Source organism: Corapipo altera, unplaced genomic scaffold (assembly GCF_003945725.1).
Source record: "Corapipo altera isolate COAL_440 unplaced genomic scaffold, ASM394572v1 76, whole genome shotgun sequence".
Taxonomy (NCBI): Eukaryota; Metazoa; Chordata; class Aves; order Passeriformes; family Pipridae; genus Corapipo; species Corapipo altera.
In genome coordinates, this window is record NW_020884964.1 from 1,785,781 (window position 1) to 1,805,534 (window position 19,754).

Here is a 19,754-nt window from a genome sequence, read left to right on the forward strand (position 1 = left end):
TCCTTTGTCCTTCTAGTGGAGAAAATGCCCCGGGGTGATGAAGCATTGGGCTACCTTCCCCATCACACTCAATCCAGAAAGGTTCTGATGAGAGCCACTTTCTGATGAAAATTAACCCAGCAGCAAGCAGGGTCAGATTTTGGTCCAGTTGTTCATAGCCTGCAGTTTTTACCATATGGAAATTAAAAGGATTGCAACCTGCAGCAATTGTGGAAGTCGACAGCAAATTAAAAGGAATATGAGTTCTGGCATTCATCTGTAGCAATTTAGGACAGCCTTTTCATTACTGTAAAAATAGCAAGTATTTATAAACAACATCTAGCTCTGATCTGCACTAAATCTCAAATTGCAATATAGAAAAGGCAGGAACAAAGTTAACGCTTCAAAACCAGATATCTAATGTAAAGGGGAAAAGCAGCTTGCCCAGTTTCACTCCATGGGCTAGGACAGAGCATTGGACCAGACACTGGGCTCTCAGTTCTTGCACACTGTCTGCTGCACCTCACTGCCTCCTCAGAAAAGGAATGGAGCATCACACCACTTTCTGGAAATCACCTTTAGGTTCTTCTTCTCTCCCAAAATTTCTCTTTAAATATTTACTCCAATGCACCTACTAAACTGAATGTTTTAGCAATGCATAGCGATAAGGCTCCTTGTGGCTTTGTTTCTGCCAGTGAAATAGCTATGAATGTAAGGTTTACAGAAACTTTCTGTTCCTGTCTAAAATTATCTTTGCTGATCCTTGTGACGCCAAAAGCACAGAACCAATATTCCATAAGTCACGTGAAAAAGGGACTACATTTCAAGCACACACAGCTAGTGTGGTTACAGTACCATCAATCAGCCATGACCAAAGCTCTGGGCTACCACCATGCCAGGCCTCACACAGGGGGACACCACCTGTTTCCTTTGCTGCATGAGACAGCACATACAGTCAGGGCCTGATCCTGCCATCTGGGTGCTTTGTGGTCATGGGGTGGTTGTCCAGCCTAAGAGGAGTCTCTGTGATCCCTGCTCGAACTGCAAGATCAGGGTAGAAATGTTTGAAAAACAGCAGGTGGATGCAGCCCAATGGGGAAAGCGGGGGCTAAGAGGGAGACAACAGTAATTAGCATAAGTAGCGGCAGCCTCAGCTCACCAGCTGCTTTGCCGATTGTCTGCCTCCCTGATTTCAAACAGCAAAGAAGCAATTTGCCGAAGAACGCAGTCAGTAGCTAAGACTGCCCCTTAGAACTATTAGGGAAAAACAAACGATTTCCATGGTACAAAAGCAAGGCTTGCAGGGCTGTCATGTAGGAGTTTGCCTAAGTAAGGTATGGAGCATGCAGCTCGAAACAGCCACCAAATACTTCAGAGCGAAAGGCTAAAAAAGGAAGGTTTTAGAGGAGGAAATGAGTCAGTAGCTTGGAGGACAGGAGGGGGAGTTCAAATAGCTGAGGCGTATAAAGTAAGCAAGTAGTCACCCTCTCAAATGTGATTCTAGCAAATGCTAGTCAGTGAGGCAGATGTATTGATCTCGGGTTTCTGTTGATGCAGGGCCTCATGCAAAACCGGAGTCTATGGGTGACTTTTTATATTGACCACGCTGGATTTTGAAGCAATCATTCACTGGACAGACACTTGTGAACTGCACTTCACACTGTTTCTGCCTGGAGCCAAAGCAGTCACCACCAGCTACAGGATTGCTGAAATTTCTCAGGGTCCCCTATGGCTAGGGGATGGATTTTTTTGGGGTGGGGAGGGGGAAGTTTCAGGCTAATTGCAAATACCATTTACCTTAAAAAAGGGAGGAAAATTCATCTTTCAAGATTGGTTCATCCAAACATACAGCTTGAGCTTTCAGCCTAGCTTATTTATAGCACTGACACTAGGAAAAAAGGACAAAGCTTGTTCAGTGTTGAAAGGCAGAAGAGCTAGTAAAGAACCCCTTCCTCTCCACAATGGTGTAGCAATTCACAGTATTCACGTCTGTCTTTGTAACAACCTTGTAGTGCACTGAAAGGTGAGGACAAAGGGGTAAGTCACCGCAGGAAGCCTTTAGCCTTGCTCACTCATACACCATAACAGCTGGCCATAACACGGGTGTGCAGCGTGCAGTAAGCAGTGGGAAGGTTACTGTCAGTGTGGCAATAAGCCACAAGGCACAACTTCCTCACCTCTGCTCAGGTCCCTATCCCATCAAAAGGGTGGGATGATGGAAAGGGACCTTGTAAATAGAACCAAAATTTCCTCCTGCCCTTCCCAAAACAGGAAGCTTCCCCTCATTTCAGGCACCAAGACAACAACTATGTGGCAGCCGTGAGAGGACCCTGTTACAAGCCCTGAGGGAACTGCAGGGCTGCAAACAGGGGTGATGCTTAAGGTCACAGACACGTGAGGAGAGGGCTGTCAAATGAGGAAGCAGCACAGGGCTGGAAAACCAGACTCCCTTTCCCCTATGCAAACAGCAGCACAGGATTTACATGCAGCAGTGGTTCCCAAACCATGACATACATGCTGCTAATCCCAAGCAGGCAGCTCTCGGTGCAGGGCTAGAGCTCCCAGTGCCAGTGCTGCTACAGCACGAGAAGTCTGTGGAGCCTATGCCAAGGCAGGTTGGTAGCACCATAACCACAAACTTGTCTGTGCATCTTGCTGTACAGCTCCTGCCTCGAGCTTCCACAAAGCACCACAGCCACTGTGTTTATGCCTCACTAGGCTATATGCTATTTTTTCTTTTGGGGAATGCAATCTTTCAAAAAGCCATCGTGGTTCTTGGTGAGTGCCCTTCCCAGAGCAAGCACTTTTCTCATGAGACAGGAAAAGTGAGAGAGATTTCTCTTACTCTGCTAGTGAAGGAGTTCCTGCCCTCACTGAAGTTTCTTTAACCAGTTATATACCTCCTCAACCTGCTGCAGTGTTTCCAAAAAGACCTCTTGAAACAGAGTGAGCCAACGGGCCAGTTCCAACTCATTTTCCCTTATAAGTATACAACATGAAACAGTCCCAGCCCTGTTCTCATGACTTTACATCATCTCTTCCCCTCCTCCCCAGGATGTCTCACTTCTGTAACCCTCTGTCATAGCGAAACCCATCTATGAAGAGCAAGCTTGGAACAGTAACAGAGAAGTTACATCAATTAAGACTAAAAAGCACAGCTGCCCCAGGTCTCTGCTACATGCCACTGGAGATGGAGGTCAGCCATGGCACTGCCATATGGCACTGATCCCCACCACCAAACAGAGCCTGCCTTGATTTCCTCTCCCCACCAGGACAGTCAGAGCAAGGAAGCAGGACCATAAGTTGTCCAGAGAAACATACTCTTAGGACCAAAGCTCTACCTATTACACAGGCATTATATCTGACTTATTTCAAAAGAAAAAATCGAACATGTCCCTGCTCAATTCTTGCCAATACTTCCAAAGTAAGTCAACATTTGGATTCGAATGTAAGCATTCCATGATTAAAAATATCAGAAAAGACCCTAAAGAAGAACTGCCCCCTCAGTCCAATTCAAGTCCAAGTCGTGCTGGTAGGTCTTTGCTAGTTTCACCACAAATCTGCTGCAAATTCTCTTACAAAAGGAATCCCTGGTCTGAGTAAGTCACCCAACACAAGATGCACTAATGCAATAGGACTGCTTTTTCAATACATGAATCTTCAGTATGGGGTCTTTCAGCAACTTCTATCTAATGTGAACAGGCTTAACAGCATCTGCAAAGGGCATTTACTAGGGTAGGCTGCAAGGAGGGGAAAAAAAAAATCAAACCCCTTTAACTAAAACAGCAATATGGATGAAAATTGTAAGGTGTGTAAGCATGGCTCACACCTTTAGAATTAAAGCTTCATGCTAGTTGCCTCATACCTGAGCCCTGAAAACATGCCATCGAATCTTGGTTTTGTTTTCTGCTTACAAGTAGGCACAGACATAACAAATAAGCTTGATGCTGGGGGTTTTTGCTTATCGATTCAAGCCGAGAACATCACTGCAGTCAGGATTCAGTAATAAAACCTAACTTTCTATATATTTTGTAACATCAGTAGGTGGCTGTATACTCTGTTTACGAGCAGCCTGAGCTTCACTGCCTGGAAACATTAAGGAATGAATATTTTCGTCGCGGTCAGAGTGAGCAGGACTGCCATGAACACGGAACAGCAGCTTCTCCGAGTGCCCCGGTCTCCGCAGCAGCGTTTTCTCAGGCTCAGCTTTGTCCCGAGGACAAAGCTGTTTGTTTCGGCCACCTGGATGAAGCCGACGCCGGGATCCGGGATTCGCGGGTGCCGGCGGGAAGCGCAAGGCTCCTGCCGCAGCAGCGTGAGCCAATCAGGAGTGCCTGACTGAGATCGCACCAAAGTAGGTAGTGAAAAACCCTCGAATGAAAAAAAAAAAAAAAAAAAAGAGAGAGAAAGGAAAGTCCCACACTTCCGCCTCGCCGGCTCTTCCGCCCGCTCGGCTCTGGCCGTTTCTGCTGCGGCCGCCTAGCTCCGCGGGCTTCCCGCCCGCCCCACGGCCATCCCATGGACGCCCCACGGCCATCCCATGGACGCCCCTCGACCCCTTACGTCCATCTCAGTCCCTTTCAGCCCCGCTCTCAGCAGCCCAAATCCTCCTTACGCCCCGCTGACAGCCGCCCCCCATCCTTTCCCACACGACTCCCTCAGCCCCCACTCTCTCCTCGGCACCTTCCCCTCCGCCCCGCACACCTTGGGGCAGGTAGTCCCGCCCCGCACACCTTGGGGCAGGTAGTCCCGCCCCACCTCTTTGAGAGGGCGCCGCCATTGGTCGGCCGAAGCGTCAATCAGCCGGCTGCTCCCCTGTGATTGGGCAGTTCAGCCGGGCGGCAGGAGGGGGCCGTGTGTGAGGGCTGCGGGTGCCCCCTTCCCGTCCGCGCGTGCGCGCAGGGCCAGGGCGTCGCCACGCGGGGCTCCCGCCATAGCAACCGCTTCCTCCTCCTCCGGGCACAGCGGCCGTGACGTCGGCAGCGCTTCCGCCCGGCTCGCGTCCTCGCCGCTTCCCTTTCTGCCGCCGGAGTCCGCGCCGCGCCCAGACACCCGAGAGGAGCCGCCGCCGCTGCACCGCGCTCCGCCGCCCACCCGCCCGCCGCGCCCAGCCGACGCCATGGTAGGGATCCGGGCGACGCCAGGGGGGCGTTAGGCTTCTCCCCCTCCAGCCTTCATCCTTGAGGGAAAGTGGGGAGGGGGGCGGCGGTACCGCCCGCCGCATCCTGGCTGGCGCCGCCGCTGTGCCCGGCGGCACGGCGGTATCTCGCCCCCCTTTTCTTCTCCTTCCCCCCCTCCCCTCAGCCCCCCCCAATCCTTCCCGTTCGCCTTTGAACCTGAGGCGGCGAATCCGTTCTCCTCCCTTCCCCCTAGCCGCCGCCCCCCCCCATCCCACCATGAGGCGGCGGAAGGTTACTCTTCCCCTGTTGAGGCGATGGAACTGTCCTCCCTCCTTTTCCTCACCCCTCCTTGAGGTGATGGTACGTTCCGTGCTGCACACAGGCACTGGGACGGGCGCGTCCATTCCACCCCGTGACGGGGGAGGGAGGGTGGGGGCCAGCGAGGCGGGAAGAGCCCGGGGGGGGAAGGGGGGCGATGCGCGGCCCCTCCCCGTGCCGCAGGGCGCGGCCGGGGTGGGGAGAGGGGCATCATCGCCCCCGCGCCTCCGCGCGAGGGGCTGCGTGGGAGGGGATCGCAACCTGGTAGAAAGGCACCGCGGGTGGGAGGCCCCTTTTCCCTGGGGCCGGGGGCTGCCCTGCCTGGGAGGAAGCGCGGCCGCCGCCGCAGCCGCCCCGGCGCGGTCCCGGCGGGAGCCATCTTCCCACGGCCGAAGGGCTCGGGCCTGGCCTAGAAAACGGTGTCGGCTCCGCAGGAAGCTGAGACGAGCACGGGCCCTCCCAGGGCCAGCTGGGATCCCGCTCGCCGGCCCCGGCTGGAGCCGGCAGCGCTGGTAGCGGACAAAAGGGGGGAAGCGGAACCCGCGGAAGGGAAGCTGATCGTAACAAACAGAATTTCGCAGCGGCCTCTCGAGGAAGCTTAAATTTTAAGGTAGTTGCTGCAAGGACTTGGTTTTTGTGGTTTTTTTTTTTTTTTATTTGTTTTGCTCCTCCACACAGTGCTGGAAGCACTCTATCTAAGACATTATGCTGAAAACATAGAGACGTGTCAAGCATACACACTGACTTTCCTGTGTTTCCAGGCTTTCAAAAAACCAAAAGTGCCAAGGGACTCCTTGCATAAATGGAGCGAAATAGATCAAATGCCTTTTCGACTTCCTGGTGGCTCACTCTCGGTTTGCTTTGCCTGTGCTCAAAGTTTGCATCCCCGTTTAATTGTGGGAGCTGCGACTGGCAAATTCGTCTGAATTACTAGCTCATGCAATTTTAATTCCTGTCCTGTTTTTGCTTGAGTCCAGCAACACACACTTTTGTGTTTTGACACACTTGTCTGGGTTTTTTGTCTTTATTAGAGGTGTTATATATTGAGGCCTTCTCATGGTATTTCTCATTAGTTTGAATGTGTGGTATATCCAGTAAATGAACTTTTAGTCCGTACAGGGCTGGCAGACAGGATGTACTAGTAATCTCCCTGCTTCCTCTAACACCCAAATTGGAACGTCTGTGACTGGTCTGCAACGTAGAGCAGAGCTGATGGGAGTTGCAGCTGAAGTTGTTAAAAAGTCTGATGAGACTTGCAGCTCTTGTTTAAAACAGGCTTGTCTCAGCAAGCCAGCTACCACCTCTGCAGTATGCAAACCGAGTTTAGTCTGACTACTTGGTGTGTCATCTTGCTTCATCTTGCTTTGGAAGCAGAGAATGCCCCAGTCAGTCAAAACTAGTATTTCTCACAGTGATCTTTTTGCAACAGGGTCTGGGTTGGCTTTTTTGAGATGCTGGAAATGAACTTGCTTATGGGCATTGTAGGCCTTCTGGCAAAATACAGTAATGTCAGCTGGAGGGCATCATTTAGTATAAAAAGAACATTGGATTTTCAGCTTTTGTGTCTTGCCACAAGGTTCAGTTTCTTTGCTATTGGATTAAATGAGTCCATGGTCTTTGGAGGACCGTGCAAATTATTTTTCTTGGTTGTTAGTCAATACTATTCCCAAATCTTTGTAATTACAAGGTACATATGCCTCATGTACAAGATGACAGCCTCATGACAATTGGTAGTGTGGGTGTCTGGCATGTTCCTACTTGCCTTGCCAGAATTGCTGTCAGGGGGCTCCTGCTGGGTGCAAGGGCTGACCTAAGCGATCCCACGTAGGAGAGCCTGCAGGCAGCCAGGACCTGTGTGTGAAGCTGTTCGGAGCTTTCGCTTGCCTGGCTGTTCAGCATTCAGGCAGTGTTCTGGAAGGGTCTCTCATTAACAAGTATCTGTGGTGCCCAAAGCAGGCCTTCAAAACCTGGTTTTGAGGGTAACTTCTAAGTTTTAGGTTGCTGTAGGTGCCTGGAGAAAGAAAATTCTTGGGCTCATTATAGCTGATTTCTGTGCTGAATATGTTCTAAGAAGTTTTAATTTTCTGCAAGAGTCCTGTTGCATACCAACTTACACCTGCATTACCTTAAAACCTTGTGTTTCAACAGAGGAATGGGTGCTACTCAAAACTTCTACCCTGCTGTATTGCTGGGATTGCCTTTTGTGGTATTGCTTTTTCTGCCTACCTTGATAATTAAACTGGGAGTGAACTTCATGGTAGCTCAGAGAAGGAGGTAATTTCCTCTTTGGCTGAAAGCTGAGGAAATGACCTCCAGGAATTCAAGGGATATTTTTTTTCTTATTTTTTAAATAATTTTTCTTTCTCCTCTCTCCTTGTCGATAACTGTTCTTGTTGTCGGGGGGAGGGGGAAGAAAAGCTGAATAGAGTTCTGATTCCACCCCTCCTCCTGCCAAAAGAGACCAAATAATGCTAAATAAAAAACTTGAGTCTAGCTGGCAAGATCTGTCTGCAAGTAATATGCAAATAACTCTGTAGTTCTTGCTGGTTTATGGTGTGCAAATATAGCCTGTTACACAACAGCAGTAAAAGGCAGTTAGTTATGTTTCCCATCATGCTTCACATCTGAATTGAAGCTTTGGACTTTCAGGCTGTCCCCTGTAAACAGAGGTGTCTATCTGTCCGGCTGTAGATAGCAGGGCATGTGGGCCTTGCGAGAAGTCAGGAAGTCACTGGTATTCCAACACGGTTGCTGATCTTTGGGATCAAGTTAAAGTCGTTGCACCTTTCCTACTCAGTACAGTGGGGGTGGTAGTATCCGATGTGTTTTCTTGAGTGCTCAAATAACAAAAGCAAAGCAGTATTTCAAATCCGTGGTTTTGACCACCTACATTTTCAGTTGGCTTGTTGGCCTTATGTGACACCCTTTTCAGAGGCCTGATTTGGCAAAATTGTCTTCCAGCCTGTTAGTGCAGCCAGGCTGTGACTTTTGCTTTCTGCTGGGTGCTCCCACAACTACATTAGCTTAATTTGCCCTTCAAGGTCTCCATGCTGATGATGTCCCAGGGCATTATGTTGTGTGGCAGTGTAAGGGACAGCTCTGTGAAAGGGTGCTGTCCCAGTTGGGTGGTAGTAGTTTAAATTGAAAGAGTATTTGTTGCAGAGATGTACCGTGACACATGACTGGGTCTTATGGAAATGCCACACAAGCAGTTCTGGCAATGGCAGAGAATTTCGAAGATAGATTGGAAGGATGATATGCCAAGCATAGGGGAAGCAGTGTTTGCTGAAGAAACTAAGAACCAAATACATACAATAATGTGACTAGCAAACATGGGAGCACAGTGTCCTCAAATCTGCCCTTGCAATTAAACAAGACGTACTTTAATAAAGGTCTTGGTGTCAAATTCTGGAAAAATTGATGATGCTTTTCCAAGAAACACCAGTTTCCACTTGAGTACCTGTGAGTAGTATCACCCTGGTATGTACAATGTGTGTGTGTGGTTCCCAGACAAAACAATGTTCTTTAAATGTCTCTGTAGATAATGCATGCACAGGCACCACTATGGAGAGCTCTTGAATTCTAATCACAGGAGAGAAACCCAACAGTGTAAAATTGTCAAGACTTAAAACCAAATCTCATCCTTCAAACTTGTCTTGAGGCAAACTAAGTCATTAGTTTAAAGTCTTCTTCACTGTCTCACAGTTGAGGAGGAAACAAAGACTCTCCTTAGGTAAAATATTTTAAATATTCAAGGAAAATACTGGAGTGCACAGGATTTCCTAACAAAAGAGAAGGCAAATTTCAGTGTGTCAAAGTTGTGTTTCTATGCAGGCTTGCTACAAATCCAGTTTATAAGGTGTCTGGCATGTATCTCACTCCTGAAACAGCTTTCTGTATGTGGGGATTTTCCTGAGAAAGCTTTGGATTATTCTTTGGTCTTCCCCAGTTAAGATTAAATTTCAGTTCAGGTACTTGGCAATGGAGGCAAAGTGTTGGAAGCTCTTAGTGAGGGCAGCTGCATATGGCTCTTGCAGTAGGAAGCATGCTAGACAGAAGGCTCACTCTTTGGGCTGCCCTGTGTAAGGAGGGCATTCTGCTCTTGCAAGACTTCTGCAGTGCCTTGCACTTAAGGCAGGAACAGTGTCTTTGTGTAGGGAATAAGAGCCACTGTGTTACTCTAGCGCATGCTGACAAGGCATTTAATGCAATCATTACCTCATGTGCATACAGCAGTCCATATGAAAGTACAGTGGGGATACTCGTATAACTGCCCTGGAACGATATATGAAGAGCTCAGCCCGCAAGACACACCATGTTTGCAATAGTTGCACAGAGGTGCTGGGGAAAACTCATTTTTGCTCATTTCCTCAGAGAAACTCACTCTGTACGCTCTTGCCTGAATATCTATCTCCCTCAATATGCTGTACTGGCATCATTTTCCCATCGGGTAATTAGGTGACTTGCCTACTTGCTGCTGCCTTATTTCAGTGAGGTTAAAAGGCCCTGCAGTTAAGGTTCAGTCCCCTACAACAAAATATCACCAGCTGATTCATGGTCATGTATCTCACAAGTACCAGTCCAGAGCTGGATAACTGCTTTTATACTGGAAAAGGAACAGAACCAGACTAACTGCTGTAGCTCTGTAGCGTTCAAACCAGAATGTGCAAAATAATAATGAATGTGCTGTATTGCATCCTCTAAGCAGAGTGGTATCTGGACAAAGAGAGAAAATCCAGACTAACAAATGTTTAGAGGCTAACAAATGTGGGGTAGAGGCTTCTCACTAGCTCTTTTTGTGGACAAGACACCAGAGATGAGGTTAAAATGTTGATTGAGGACATGTACTTTAAATATAGCATTTCTCCTTGTTCCAGTGCTCTTAACAGTCATCCTGTTGATGTTCTATGCAGAGGGGTTTCAACTGCCTTACAGCAGAAGCTGTCTAGAGTTTGGGGTTTTTTACTTTTTGAGTATGTTTGTGAAGCCAGCCGTGGCTGGTACGAACCCAGAGTTGAAGAGGGAGTCCTGCAGTTGCAATAGTAGATCCTCTTTTTGGAAGTAATTAGTTCATTGCACTGGGAATTTATGGGTGACACACTACTGCTGTGACACAGCTATAGGGTTTTCTGAGATGGAACAAATCTGCATTGTCCCTAGCAACATAATGGCTGCTAATGTCAGCCTGTGTGATGAATCCAGGGGTTGAACAGCAGCTGCAAAAAAAATAGTAGCACCGGCTACTAACAGCCTTTTGCTTTGAAAAGCTAACAGATCCAGTTCTCACTATTGCCCCTTCAGCTTCTGGTCTGTCCCAGTTATAAACTGCAATTTAACACTGAATTCTGAGTTTCCAGGCTAAATACTCAACATTTTTGGAATCTGAACTGACTGGCCAGCAGTGCTTAGTTTCTTTTTAAGGTAACAACTTCTCTCCCTACTTGGAGACATGTTTCTGCCTGTGTGGTAGTACAAGCATATGTGCTTGACTGGACACTTTACATCAACCTGCAGCTCTCTTGCTGTTGCTTCTTTCTCTCTGCTGAGCATTAACCTTTTCTTTCAAAGTTAACGTGAACTGGCGCAGGGGAATTAGTTATTGTGGTGTTGGAGCAAAGATCAAGAATGGACAAAGGTGGAGGTAAGTGACAGGGCTTTTAAGTGATTAATTGCCTTGTTCCCATGCTAGTTCAGGCTTTCTGTGCATTTTCTATGACTGAAAGTCAGGTCTTAACACCTGTTGTCAGCTACTAAGGTGCCATTGCAAACTTCAGGGAGGAAAAAGGTTCTCGAGTTCCCTGTGGATTGGTCCCTAGTGAATGATACAATAGCTCTAGTTGCTGCACTGTTTGCTTTATTAAGGCAACTTTGTATTAATTAGAGTCTTCCCAAAGAGGCTCTTGCCTATGCCAAACACAGGGACAAGGAAGGGAAAGACCTTCATTCTTCATTACCTCCCAGTCACACTCTGACAAAGTGCAGTCTCTCTATGTGATTGAAGTGACATAGGAATGAGTCACTTTGAGTCGATGTTTGTACTTTTGCTCAAGTTTATCCTGGAATAGGCTTTCTCTGCTTACTTTCTTCGCCTTATTGGTGATATGCAAAAGGATGGCTACCTGCCAGGGAGCTGAGGCGCAGTGAGTGACTTGCTGTTCTCCTGTCCCAAAGTAAGTGCAAGGAATTCTGGATAGGTTACCCCTAGTAGACAGACCATGCATTATGAATCCTGAGGGATGTCCCCTTGTATTTGGGTAAACCTCAAAAGAGCACTGTTCTCATACTACAGAAAAGCTTCTGTCTCAGATATGCTGCTGGGTGAGGTTTTCTGTGACCCAACAGTTGGGAGATGTAGATACCAAACTCCATGGTAATAGATTCTGCTAGCTGTGCCACCTCTCCTCACTGGGTTAGCAATGCTATGCCAGCCACTCAAAGTTACAGAAGGAGACATGTTGGTAGAAAGAGGAGAATCTGGGCTCATCTGAGGTCCTCCATGGTAGTCGTTGATCAAGGCTTAAAAAAACCCACACACATTAAGTCATTGTCCAATCTATAACCATCTTTTAGGGACAGCCTGTATGAAAGCTAGCACTGAGCAGTTCCCCTGCACCTCTGTCTCCCTGGTTTTGCAGCTGAACTCTGTTGTTTCTCTAAGACACAAAATAAATCTGTTGAGCTTACATTTTGGGCCTGAAGGTAAGGAAAAACAAAATGAACAACAACCTTTAGCCTTTTTCAGTTGGTGGATCTCAGATGGTGCTGTACCTGACTGTTAGTACTGCTGACTGTGCTCATAGCAGTGACGTGTGGCAGTTTACAGAGAGGGAGGAAGGCAATTTTCCGTCTGAGATATGAATTGTCATATCTGAGGATAACGTCATTTGAATTTGAAGACCAAAGACCAGTGAGGGAGGAAGCAGTATTTTAAAGGAATCTCACTGTTCACACTGCATACAGCATTTTGAACAGATTGTTGAGTATCGGACAGCCTTCAGTTTGGTCTTTACTGCTCTGGCCATGACGTCCTTCCATCACCATCAGCTAGCTTCCCATACTTGCAGTATTCGCTATTGCACAGCTTCTTTTAAGCTCTCCAACTTTGCTGTACTCTGAGAACAACATTCAGATGCAAATGCTTCTACCCTGCCACAATTTTTTTCTGTCTTATTCCCAAAAAAAACAACAGGCTGAAAATGCAGCTCAGCCTGTTGTCATTCTTGCTAGGTCTTGTCCTCTTTATTTTGTGCAGCTGCCTTTAACATTAGATTGATAATGCTGCATGTGCACCTCCTATTACAGCAAACACAGGGGATACCATACCACTAACTACATTTCCCATCAGACTTCAAGGGGGGGGGGGAAGTTGAGAAGGCAGGCAGCTGGCTTTAAAAACTGATGGAGGAGCTTGCAGTTTCTCCCTTTAAAATCCTGAATTCAGAGCAACTTCTGAAAGTTGGTTTGTTCAGCTAAAAACTGTACCACTGCAGTCCCAGTATCCCACTACATCTCTCTTGATCTCTAAACTAAGTCCACATGACACGTGTGGAATTTGGCCAGTTTTACCTCTGTTCCTAAAGGTGCTAGCAAGCATGCTAGGCTAGGAAATGGCTAGGAAATTTTGAATAGCAGATCCTTGTGGGCTTGATTGTCTAGCCAGCCTGAAATAGGTAACAAAATTAAGCTTCTGTAATCTTGGAGAACAAGGAGTGGACATGTGTGTAAAACTCCCCCAAAACAATGTTCTAATGTAAGTAGGATTGTCCCTTCTTTGGAATAGTTTTGGTTTGGCAGCTGTCTGTGGTCAGCAGCAGACTCCAGATTCTTTACTTGGCTTTGGAAAAGAAGGTCTGCAGCCTTTTCTGAGGAAACTGTTGGGCCACTAGTGACTATTGTTAGTATCTATTGTCTTCTAGCCTTGTGTTTAAGGCAGTGCAGTAATGGAGTTGCAAAAATTTGCCGTGGTAGCCCTTTGCTCATGTCTTTGCAGGCATCTGGAGTACAAGTTGCCGATGAAGTATGCCGTATTTTTTATGACATGAAAGTGCGGAAGTGCTCTACACCTGAGGAAATTAAGAAGAGGAAGAAGGCTGTCATCTTCTGCCTCAGTCCAGACAAAAAGTGCATTATTGTGGAAGAAGGCAAAGAGATTCTGGTGGGAGATGTCGGTGTGACAGTTACCGACCCTTTCAAGCACTTTGTGCAGATGCTTCCTGAGAAGGATTGCCGTTATGCCTTGTATGATGCAAGCTTCGAGACCAAGGAATCCAAAAAAGAAGAGCTGATGTTTTTCTTGTGGTAAGCTATCTTCCCAACTGACTCATTCCTAACATGCAGTCCAAGCACCGCAGGTGAGGTCTCTGAGCGTTTGTATTGTCCAGGCTGGCAAGATGGTAGGCTTAAAGTGAGTCGGGCAGCCTGATGCCTCTATTCTGAGCTGTGGGACATTTCACTTGTTCATGGTGGGAAGGATGCTGCTTCTGGCTGTGCTGAATAATCCGTGTCAGTAATTGCACTCTCTTTGGCATATCCCACTAGGGCACCAGAACAAGCACCTCTCAAAAGTAAGATGATCTACGCCAGCTCCAAGGATGCAATCAAAAAGAAGTTTCAAGGTATGTAATACAGCTGATGCTCCTAGCTCTGCCGTGCCTCTAGGATACTTACACAGGAAGGCTTAACCATTGGCTAATTGGTTTGGGGCTTGGGTGTTGTTTTGTTTTTTTTGAGAAACTAGTGAGAGGTGAAATGTCACGTGACAGAACTAAAATGAGGTCTAGCTAAAATTTATACTGTCTGACTAAATGTTAGAGGCACTAGAACTGTGCTCAGAGCAAGAGCAGGTTTTGCAGTGTGTGACACTGTGACTGCACAGTACAGAGCAGCACATCTGTACCATACAGGCTAGAAAGCATTAGATTCATAACTCAAAGCTGGATTTTGTGCAGAGCTGCCTCAGTGGCAGAGGACTTTGAAGCCTGTGTCTGTTGAAATGTCATAAATTTACTGCACTGTAGCAACAGTATTTAAGAATTCACTTGATTCGGAGATGCAGTTGTGATTACTCATTCCTAAAGGCATTTCATCTCCAAGTGGAGAAGCGAAGTTCTATTCAGCCTGTCAGGCACCATTAACCAAGGAGGAAACACCTTGCAGTGTTAAGAAATTTCATGCTAAGTCAGTCTGGCTTATAGCCAGGTAGCACTTCCCCCTGTTAAGTTCCTTGTGCTGCACTGGGCCAAAATCTTGCAGTGTGCAAAACTGACAAGATCACTGGGCAGCAGTGCCAGCCTTCATAGGACAGCATGCCCCAGGGATTGGAAGGGCCCAGGGAGACTGTTGTGTGCTGCACATATGGAAGTTGAAAAAAAAGAAATCCTGAAAAAATTCTGCCTTTCACCACTGAAGACAGGCATGGTTTGGGATCCCCACCCTTCAAAAAGAAAAAAACAGTGTTGATTCCTTAGACTGGTTTTCTAGATGCTTTCACCCTCTTCTGCAGAGCCAGCAGGAGCTGAGTTGGCCATCTCCATGTGCTTGCATGTAGCTCCCTCCCTAGCTCTACTACCCAGGGCAACTCAAGACATGAGGGATTCACTTGTAAGAGCCTGCGATGAAAGGCCAACAGACTGAGCTCTGATCTAGTGACAGATTTCTCCCCACATGTCCCTGCATTGACATGTGGTGTGTAGCCAGATGTCTCTGGTGACATATCAGGGAAAAAACAGATTTCCTAAGCTAAGGGAGGACTTGTGTGTTTGAGTGACTGGATTTTTTTTTCTAATATTACTACCAAGTATGTTTCTTTAATTGATAATCAGCATGTTGACATACTGCATTATTGAGTGTTTTGCCTCTTTTTTAGGCATAAAGCATGAATGTCAAGCAAATGGGCCAGAGGACCTCAACCGAGCTTGCATTGCTGAGAAGCTAGGAGGCTCCCTAGTCGTAGCTTTTGAAGGAAGTCCTGTGTAGATGTCATACAGTGCCACAACTCTACAAGCATTCCATGTTTTAATATATCAGTTATATAAAGCAAACATTCTAGGCAAGGGTTTCACTAACAGTAGGGAAGCTGTCTTGTAGAATAAAGTAGATTTTGGAGATGTAGCTTGTATGTACAAATGACCCTGAATAAATCAAATCTAAGGATTTATCTCGGTGTATTAATATTTGCATTGGTTGTCCAGCCCAATACTGTCCCCAATGGATTAACACTAAAGGTCTCAAAAAATTTGAGCAGTGGATCATGAAAGGGGGGGAGGTGAGAACAATCTGGTTCTTGTTCTTGCTTTTCTAAATTATAACGAGCAAAATTCAGTCAGTCGTGTTGAGGCTACTGGCCGAATTGCCAAATTCAAAAGCTTTTCCCCTGTAACCATTTAAGACAAAACTTAAAACCTGTAAACTTAGGCTAAAGCAACCTTTTGGCACCAAACTGGGTTAAACTCTTAGTGCTTGCAGTTCCAGAGCTGTACTAAAAAAGCCTAATTCTGAAGTTAGAGATAAAACAGACACACTTTTCTGAGAAATAGTCCTAATCCCTTCCCTTGTAAACTCCTGGTGCAGTAATATTTAAAGGTTCGCTTGTTCTGTAGGTTCAATTTCCTTGGTATGAAGTGTCTTGAGGTCTCTTTCAGCCTGAGTGATTCTATAAAAATTGCTTTTTCTGTTGACATAGTTTAATTTAGAACTACCTTACTGTCTCTAATACACACCTACTAGTGGATCAGATGCTTCTGAGGCTTTTATAAATGCAGATTCTTATATCAGAGCTTTTCAATTATCGGTAATAAAATAAGAAGGAACCACAACTGGAGAAGTGGTATTTTCAGCCCCAGTCTTTGGTCACTTGGTCCATTTGTCCATAATTACCATTGGTTTAACTTAGTAGAACGAATCAGCCTGACTAATATGGCTTGATCTGGGCTTTTTGTCTGTTAACTTCTTTAATTCTGTAGAAATGCATGGAAATATCACCTACTAGAAAGTTTGACCTGAAATGCCTTTTGTATGGGGGGTAGAGAACATTCCTGTGCCAGCTACAGAGATCTTGAAAGCTTCCATGTTTCACCAGTGGTTGATTAAAGCTGTTTCCTTTGTGTAATGTGTACATGGGAGTTGCATAGAGTTTTCTTGTATGTCTGTAGAGAAAAAGAAAAAAAAAAACCAACAAAACAAAACCGTTAGCCTCCAGTGCGTTACTGTGATGTTCTGTGTGTGCCAAATTCAACTAGCCTTAAATAAATGGGCTTCCCCTCCCCTGGGTCAGTGACTGATTCCTCTGCAGCCTCTGGATTAGCCTTCCTGCAGCAGGGCTGGCACCGGGGCTGGGCACACCAGTGCCCTGTGTGAGCTGTGTGCTCAGGGAGCTGCTGTGCCTTCTGCAGCTACTGGCTGCCCTGTGCTGCTCTCAGGGGAGCAAGATTGGGGGGGAGACAGGCTGGAAGGAAGAGCTGGTGGAGCTGGGGGGATAGCATGTTCGTCTCTGCAGTGTGCTCCTGTCCCTGCACCATGACTGCCTGTCTGCCTGCTGCAGGCTCTGACTCCTGAACAGCACCTGCTCTCTGCCTTCTAGGCTTCGTATGCAAATGTCCATGGGTTGGGCAGCTTCCTGGGAAACACCTCCCTGTTTGCAGTCAGAGCAGCAGAAACCCAGCCACGTGACAGTTGTCCTGTGCAGCTTTCCCTGTGAGGACTGAGGGAGCTTTCTCTAGCCAACCCCACAAAGCACAGGCAGTTACAGGCTGTCCCTTCCTCTGCAAGCTGTTCCCAGCTGTGCAGGGACAGAAGACAGGCTGTCCCTGCAGATCCTTGGCAGAGCAGTGCCATTGCTGTGCTGCTGGATCTGCAGGGCTGGGAAAATAATGGTCCATTGCTAACTCAGCATGTGCCCTCTCTGGCCATGCTGCATGGTTAAAACCTTTCATTAGGCAGGCATTGACTGCTTGCTCTAACTTGGCACCCACGCGGGTCACACGGTTTGGGAGCAAAAGGTTTTCTGATACAAAGGGATCCACTGGAGTGAAGCTTTCTGATTTTGAGCAAAGCAAACTGTCTTGGTTTCTGCTGGAGCTTTTAGCTTCTTTTCAGTCAACTGGGAGCTTGCCCAAGGGGGTAATTGTGCTCATAAACCGTTCTTCCTTGCCTAGGTGTCTGCAGTACTGGTCTTTGTCCAAAGTCCAGGTTGAGATAAGGAAATAAGTATGACACACAGGGATCAGTACTGCCTGACAAACAAAGGCAACTCCTAGCCAAGATCCAGTTGATAGCTAGTGCCTCCATACTGCAGGCATCTTTGAAGGGATGTCTAGCCCAGGTGACGTTGTGGTGGACTTCTGCCTGGGATTTCATTCCCTGGTTAAAAAATGGAGCGGGAGATGCTGCAATAGAGGAAGGGTGTCAGACCTGTAAGGTAGGAGAGCGTTTCCCACAGCATGAAAGCCCTCAGTTCTGGGACTAAGGCACTTTGAACCCAAGTTCCTGATCTAAGTGATAAGAGGTCTGAGGTGGCACTTTGGGCTTTGGCTATATATGGTGTCACAGTTTAGGCCGATTTAAGTCTTTGGTTGCTTTTAGGATCTTCACAGCTACTTCTGAAATTAGTCTGGCCTCTCTGGAAGAGTACTCCTGCACTCCAGGGCTGGGAGTAACTCAGCCATCAGAGCTAGAGGCTTGTCCACGCTGGAGGTTGTGGACCAAATTTCACCCCCTCTCAAAGTTGGTTGTCCTTCTGCTTTTGTAGGGGATGGAAAGCACAGGAAGGTGTTTACTCTTGTGACTTTTTAAGATTTCTCTCAATCACCCAGACCTGAAAAGGTGAGGCAAGACAATATGAGGAACTTTTTCTATAACTTGGCTGGTTGCTGAGGAGAGAAATTACTTTCTAACAGGGGTACATGAAGAAAAATGTGAAGAGGTTCAGGTGATGAAGATAGCTCAGAGCCATACAAGTTCAGCAGGACATGCCCACATAGTGCAGCTTGGCTGCAGCAAGGGCAGAGCAGCTGGAACTATCTTGAAGTCCACATGCAGGATATGGTTTCCCAAAAGCCATTTCTGTCCATTACACCTGGGAGAAAATGGGAAAGGAAGATTCAGACTGATAATTCAGGCCTAAGTGTGAACAGCAGGCAGTGTAAATGCAATTTAGCTGTTCCAACAAAAGGTTGAGTGCCTTAAGCCTTGATAAGCCCAGGTACCCAGGCTGAAAGGTAACTCTGGGCATGGCTGATTCCAGCAGAAGAATCCAGTGTTCCTATCCAAAGTCACTCCACCTGGGCAATTTCTTGATTTTTATTAATAAAGGTTCCTGCCTGTGGTGCTGGGGCTGCTGATCATACCAGCTGTGAGTCACAGGCTGACAAGTAACAAGCTTGGGTGGCCTGGAGGAAAGGAGATAACCCTGGGCATGTTGCCCAGTGGGGTGGGCACATTGCAAAATCCCACCAGCTGCAGGGAGATTGGGGGCTGGCCAGTCCTCAGCCCTGCACAGTCTTGGGCAAGGCTTGGGGTTCTCCTAGCCACTCTGGATGTCCTTCCCCTTCAACCAAGGTGCTGAGGGAAGAAAAAAATCCCAACGGTACAACTCCAGGTAAAAAAATCTGCTAAACATCTTTCCCCAAAGAGACTTGTTTTTTATGTCTTTGCTTAATGAGACCATTCCCTCTCTTTATTCCTTAAACAGCCAGCTCAGCAGTGTGTCCCAGAAGGGCATCATATGCCCCTGTGCCAGGCACACCGAATCTGCTCTTGTGAGCTTCTGGAGCCCCACCAGAGGCAACCTACTCCAAAGGGTGTTTGGAACAATGACTGCCCTGCTTGCATTGGCTGTTTTGGGGTCTTTTTTAGTGCTTGTGTGGGCATGCTTGGGTATCTGCTCTCATTTGCACAGGAGCTCTCTGTAAAAGAAAGAGTTGTTGCAAAAGCAAAAAACTGAAAAACCTAGGGAGTTGCACTATGTCACCTGCTGCTGTGGGGCCCTTCCTGCCTGTGACCCCCTAGGGGTGATGGCCATTCTGATATGTTCCACAGCTCTCTCCAGCCTTGGGGTGAGTGGGGTTTTTCTGCAATTCTGAAAAAATGCAGACATTCCCTCACTTTTGGGGACCTTAAAAGCCAACCGGGCATGCTGGTTTGCGGCAAGTGAAGGATTATGCTGACGTGTTGAGGTCACCAGTGGTCCTCGATTCATGCATTCCTCTTCATGTGCCACAAAGCCCAGAAAGAGAAACTGAAGCCTAATCCTGGCTGTGGGGCTAAGGTCTTCTTCCCGAGTTTGTCCCTACAGTGTGGGGAGACTTGCTGCATGCAACAGCTCTATGTTGGGAAGGGGGT

General features: G+C 47.2%; 1 protein-coding gene across 5 annotated transcripts; it reads left to right on the top strand.

The window, feature by feature from the left end:
- The first annotated feature begins 4,876 nt into the window (after positions 1–4,876).
- On the top strand, positions 4,877–16,676 carry DSTN (destrin, actin depolymerizing factor). 5 transcript variants are annotated; one of them, XM_027664610.1, is made up of 4 exons: positions 4,877–5,101; positions 13,408–13,715; positions 13,956–14,032; positions 15,283–16,676. In XM_027664610.1, exons 1-4 carry the CDS (start codon positions 5,099–5,101, stop codon positions 15,390–15,392), a joined length of 498 nt encoding a protein of 165 aa, XP_027520411.1. In that variant the 5' UTR covers positions 4,877–5,098; the 3' UTR covers positions 15,393–16,676. The 5 variants fall into 5 exon arrangements, with proteins under 5 accessions (XP_027520411.1, XP_027520409.1, XP_027520412.1 ...); XM_027664608.1 differs by lacking the exon at positions 4,877–5,101 and adding an exon at positions 5,444–5,459; XM_027664611.1 differs by lacking the exon at positions 4,877–5,101 and adding an exon at positions 5,915–5,929.
- The last annotated feature ends 3,078 nt before the right edge of the window (positions 16,677–19,754 follow it).

Bases quoted from the DNA above. Each gene is read 5' to 3' on its own strand.
- DSTN (XM_027664612.1), top strand. From the start codon at position 13,396: ATGTCTTTGCAGGCATCTGGAGTACAAGTTGCCGATGAAGTATGCCGT. The intron at 13,716-13,955 runs GTAAGCTATCTT...ATATCCCACTAG, and splicing joins GAGCTGATGTTTTTCTTGTG to GGCACCAGAACAAGCACCTC. The intron at 14,033-15,282 runs GTATGTAATACA...CCTCTTTTTTAG, and splicing joins AATCAAAAAGAAGTTTCAAG to GCATAAAGCATGAATGTCAA.